The sequence below is a fragment of the Ostrea edulis genome, chromosome 5 (genome assembly GCF_947568905.1).
Source record: "Ostrea edulis chromosome 5, xbOstEdul1.1, whole genome shotgun sequence".
Lineage (NCBI taxonomy): Eukaryota > Metazoa > Mollusca > Bivalvia > Ostreida > Ostreidae > Ostrea > Ostrea edulis.
In genome coordinates, this window is record NC_079168.1 from 50033005 (window position 1) to 50038890 (window position 5886).

Consider the following 5886-nt stretch of genomic DNA (forward strand, 5'->3'; position numbering starts at 1 on the left):
ATATATTCCACTAAACTATCAACTACAGTCTCGGGAACTTATTGACTTAATACAACAATTTCCAGCTCCTTTCCTACTTATGGGATATTTCAATGCTCATAACCTGTTATGGGGTAGTGATAAAACGTCAGATAAAGGTAAAAAAAAAACACACAAAAAAAAAAAAAAAAAAAACCTGGAAGCTGCAATATCTCACCACAATCTTTGTATTTTAAACGATGGCTCTAACACCTATCTTCATCAAGGCAATGATTCATATTCAACAATCGATATTAGTATAGTGGATCCCTCTTTACTTTTGGATTTAAACCGGTCTGTACATGATGATTTGTGCAGAAGCGATCATTTCCCTATTATTGTTAAAAAGCAAATAATCTTCCAGAAAACAATCCTGTTAAAAACTTGAAACTCGACAAAGCTGATTGGCCATGTTTCGAAGCTCTGTGTTTGTACGATATCACAGCTGAAAACTTTGAAAACTATCCAGACCCCATTCAACAAATTCCCGAAACTCTATTACAAATAGCAAATAAATGCATACCTAAAACTTCGACAAATTCTTCTAAAATAAAGAAAACCTATATTTTACAGAAGAATACAATGAAGAAATTAACGCTCGCAAAAAACCCCCAGAAAGACTATTCAATAGATCACCTACTTCTTTAAGTCTGAATAAATTTTGCATATACCGAGCAAAGGCTCGTAGAACCATAAATGTAAATAAACGATATCGAGGCTAAATTCCCATACTCCTATAAATAAAGTTTTGAATGCAATAAAGAAAATAAAAGGAAAAGGTTCCGGTAAAAATATTAACATCCGAAGGTAGGAAATCAAATATATTCACCTTGCAGATAAGAAATATATATCTAATAGAATAGCTAATACTATTTCTAAAACTTATCAAAAGATAACATGAGCCCAAATTCAATTAAGAAGAACAGAAAACTCTGGATTTTACATCTGAAACCAATGAGTGTTATAACGAACCATTTACTTATGATGAGTTGTTGAAATCTCTAGAAAAGTCTCATGGTACAGCTCTTAACATGATCTGGGAAAGTGGTGATTTTCCATCTTCCTGGTCACGGGCTACAATTATCCCTCTTCCAAAATATGAAAATGATCATTCAGATCCTAATAATTATCGACCAATAGCCTTAACAAGCTGTGTATGTAAAACCATGGAACGGATGATCAATAAACGCTTGGTATGGTTTCTCGAAACTAATCACATTGTAACTGATATACAATGTGGTTTCAGGAAAATTCGAAGCACAATCGACCAGTTAGTAAGACTGAAAACCTCTATATTTTTTGTTTAAAAAAAGCATACAATACCATATGGAAATACAGTATCTTAAAAGATCTTCATAATAGAGGCCTTAAAAGGTATTTACCAAACTTCATCAAGAATATTTTATGTGATAGACATTTCAATGTTTGCTTAGGATCTTCACTTTCAGACAATTTCGAACAAGAAATGGGCGTGCCACAAGGAAGTATTTTATCGGTTACATTATTTAGTATAAAAATAAAGTCTAGCTGATGTTCGTAAAAACGACTTTCATGGAAGTCTGTATGTCATTGACTTTGTTCTCTGTTGTAAATCAAAAACATATATTCCATTGAGCGAAAACTACAGTTACGTCTCAACAAAATCCAAAATTGGGCTGAACTAAAACCGCATGCATGCATTTCTGTTCTAAACGAAACACCACGACGATCCTCAGTTGCAATTAGATGGTACTCCAATTAAAGTTGTAAAGGAACTTAGATTCTTGGGTGTCATTTTTTATAATAAACTCTTGTATTCCTCATATAGCAATACTCGAAGAGAAATGTACAAAAGCTCTTGACATAATCAAAGTTGTTGCAAACACAAGATGGGGGCAGACAAAAATACTGTTTTACACCTGTATCGCTGTCTAATCCGGTCTAAACTAGATTATGGCTGTATAGTACATGTATATGGAGCGGCAAGAACATCCTATATCAAAGCCCTCGATGCAATCCACCATCAAGGACTACGACTGTGCACAATAGCTTTTCAAACCTCTCCTCTAGATAGTTTGTATGTTGAGGTAAACGAGCGAGTCACCTCTCGATCTGTGGGTGAAATATAATCAAAACGGCGTAAAACCGCAACCAATCAATAGTATCTTGTTGAATAAAATGCATTAGAAAGTGATGTTTGCATAGAAAAAGAATTACTTCAGGTTCCTATTTATTTTTGGATTCATTAAGTTATTTAATTTCATCACACAAAGTAAAGCCGAACCGAAACAAACGAAAAGCGGCGAGGTTTTGTTTCTTGAACCGAACCGAAAAATGTCTGAACCGTGACAGCTCTAGTCTTCATTACCCCTTGCTTGTTGTAAGAAGCGACTAAATGGGACTGTCCTTTGGATGAGACCACAAAAACCGAGGTCCCGTGTCATAGTAGGTGAGACACAATAAAGATCTCTCCCTGTTCAAAAGCCGTAAGCGCTGAGCATAGGGCTAAATTTTGCAGCCCTTCACCGGCAATGGTGACGTCTCCATATGAGTGGAAAATTGTGGAGAGAGACATCAAACAATATACAATCAATCAATTCTTTGAAATAGGCATGGATACATTGTGACGTCATCAATGTCAGAGATTCCGGTGATCCGGAAAGTCGGATCACATTTGGTGAAATCAACTGACAGGAAAACAATGTTTATATATTAAATTCTAATTTATCACCATGTGACTCACCAACTACATACATGAATATCGCCGATTTAAATTCTCGTGAATCGACGACCGTGTTTCGACGAGAATGAGATCGTAAGCTTCATCGAGTGTGCTCTAAACCCAGATTCTGGATGTTTTTGAATATCGCTCCAAAGTTTACGAGTACCCAAAGTTTGTGCACATGAATGTCTTCATTCTAGAGTTCAAAGACTCGTACTGATACATGTACATAGTCGGAAACCCACGGTTGATCGCACTTCTTTTACCTCCCGTCGGACACAATGCCGATATATTTTCACTGGAAGGTGTGTTTCAGCTTTATGCGATTGGTCGCTTTACCATTTCTTATTGCGATATTCAACCAATGAAAAACGTCCCCTATTTTCAGTGTTCAAGAGCATAGAAAAACATGGCTTCGAAGCAAAGATTTAAATGTTACAAAGCTTTCAGCGATATGCTTTACAATTTCTTTGTCAGTTTGTTTTGAAATTAATTTTAATTAAAATATAAACATACATAACAACTTATCTCTTTCCTCCTTCATCTGGTCCACTTTCGTGGCCATTGAATCATTGAATTTCAATACCCGATTTATTTTATTCGTACAAAGGCTGCACGCAAATGATGCGTCTGTTGGGTGAAAGTTGAGGCACTCTAGAGCATAGCTGTATTGTTCAAGTGTAGTTTTTGAGGACAGAGACCCAAACCCCGATCTTTGATATTGACAGAACAAAACACACACACACTTTCATGGGCGCCACCATTACTGCTGACGCTTAGAGTCTTACGGCGATTCCCATCGGTCCTCGATAGGTCACAAAAGATCATGCATTTTAATGAGTTATGTGAAAATATCGGCGTTGTGTCCCACAGGAGGTATAGGAAGTGCGACCGACCGTGGGTTTAGGTTAGTTCTAGTTTTAATTTATCTTAATTGTATATTATTTATTTTGTAAATTATTTACTTAACTAATTCTTTAAATAGTTTGACATTCTGCGATCGACCGTGGGTTTCCGACAATGATACTGATTAATAAGATATTACAGCCTTGGAATGTTCCCCACGTTAGGTTAGAGTTCGGTTTAAAATAATGAAGTATACAGAGAAGAATTTCGCGTGTTGGAACCCATTCCCTACAAATTGATAATTAAAATGTTGAGGCAGAGTGATCGTGAGTCGGACATGATCGTAAGTCGGACAACTTTGATGTTGATTTTAATTTTTTAACAAAATTCATGCAATAAATTCATCTTTCTCTGTGATTAAACTTTGAAGAGTTGTATCCCTGCCTTCGATTACGGTATCATAGTTAATTTTACATATGACCATCAAAAGTACTGTATCTTTAATCAAAACTATATTAGATCTAGTCTTTTTAAAATTTTAGATCCGCCATTTTCTATGCAGCCGCTATCATTTTAAACTTTTGTCAGGAAACAGTCGGGACCTATCGCCGGGTGGAGAGATAACGCCATGGTATTGATAAATGTAAAGGGAGAGCTTCAAAATTTACCGTGTGGAATACGTACCTCGGTGACTTTGCAACATCGTGTACGTCAGAATGATCTTTTTAAAAAATATCATGTCAAGGAGAATAAAGATGCGCGTTTGGTTCTTTATCGTATGTGCCGTAGTGGTTTGGAATTTTGTGCTTGTGTCCTGGATTATGGATGTACAATTACCAAAGGAAATACATGTTTATTTCGCTAAGACGGACCGACATATTATTCTAGTTCACCGTGAACGTTTAGCACAGAGGGTGGATAAGTTATCAAATTCCGAGGAGTATGTCACAAGACCTAAAGTATGTAATGACTGTTTTCATACGGATTTTGGATACATATTAGAGAGTGACGTATGCAACAGAAACCGTACGCGGTCAAACACCACCATTCTGTTACTTGTTTTCTCAAAGCATGAAAATGTTGTTCAACGAAAGGCTTTACGTAAAACTTGGTTATCACGTGCGAAAGGGAATGTCACATATATGTTTGTGTTTGGAAAAAGCGAGATAGAGGAACTGAATTACAATGTTGCAGACGAACACCAGCTTTATGATGATATTCTTTTAATTAATTTTACCGAGAATTACAGAAATCTTACATTGAAGACAGTATCTGCCTTTAAATGGGCGGTATCTAACTGCAAACACGTAAATTATGTAATGAAAGTTGATGATGACATGTGGGTGAATTTGGAAGCATTACAGGAGACTGTGACGTCACCATTGGGTTTATCAAGTAATACATTGTATGGCAGCTGCTCGAAGAATGCTAGACCTTTTAGAAAACCTACCCACAAATACTACGTGCCGTTCTCGATTTACAATGAATCTACTTATCCACCGTATTGTTCCGGGACGGGGTATCTAACCCACATGAACCTCATCAAAGATATAGTTCAACTGTCCCGTAATATTCCCTTTTTCCCTCTGGAGGACATTTACATAGCCCTGTGTTTACAACACCTAGGATACAACGTTTCCAACATGATGCAATTTCACGCATATAAAGTTTATCCACACCCTTGTATATATAGGTCAAAAAATGTCATCACCAGCCATGGTCTCACTGCAAACGAACTGAAACTGATATGGAAAGCGAACTGTAAAGCCCAATTAAGACTGTGGGAAGAACAGGGATTTAGGAATGGGGCAGTCGTTCCGTTAAATAGTCATTATGAGAAAGTCGAAGTTATTATGAAAGATTCACCGAGAAAGCGAGTTGTAAGAGGTAGAAAGTCTATAAATAGCTTTAAAAATCCGCCATTATTGAAACTGAACAAATATGGACGGCACATTGCTGTTGACGGTTGAAGATCCCGAAGATCCTGCTCATCTTTAATATGAAATGTTTGCTCTGAAAAGAAAATTTATGTATTTCTCTGTCATTGTTAAGTTTTATTCATCACAATGTCTGAAATGTTTGCTACGGTCGCGGAATGAATTCGTAATTTTTAGCTCTTCTGAGCCGAAGGCTCAAAGAGCTAATGCTATGGCCATTTGTGCGATGTGCGGTGTGCGTAAACTTTTTAGAAAAAGGGCTATAACTCAAGAACCCCTTGGCCAATTTTTCTCAAATTTGTTACAGGGTATCATTGGCCCAAGGGCTTTCATACATACTAAATAGAGGGATGTGACCCTTTAACAAGGGGAGATAATCAGGAA

At 36.7% G+C, this 5886-nt stretch overlaps 1 protein-coding gene across 1 annotated transcript; it reads left to right on the top strand.

Moving 5' to 3' along the window:
• The first annotated feature begins 4196 nt into the window (after positions 1–4196).
• LOC125649120 (beta-1,3-galactosyltransferase 1-like) lies at positions 4197–5604 on the top strand. Its single transcript, XM_048876355.2, has one exon. It carries the CDS (start codon positions 4282–4284, stop codon positions 5533–5535), a length of 1254 nt encoding a protein of 417 aa, XP_048732312.2. The 5' UTR covers positions 4197–4281; the 3' UTR covers positions 5536–5604.
• Positions 5605–5886: the final 282 nt, after the last annotated feature.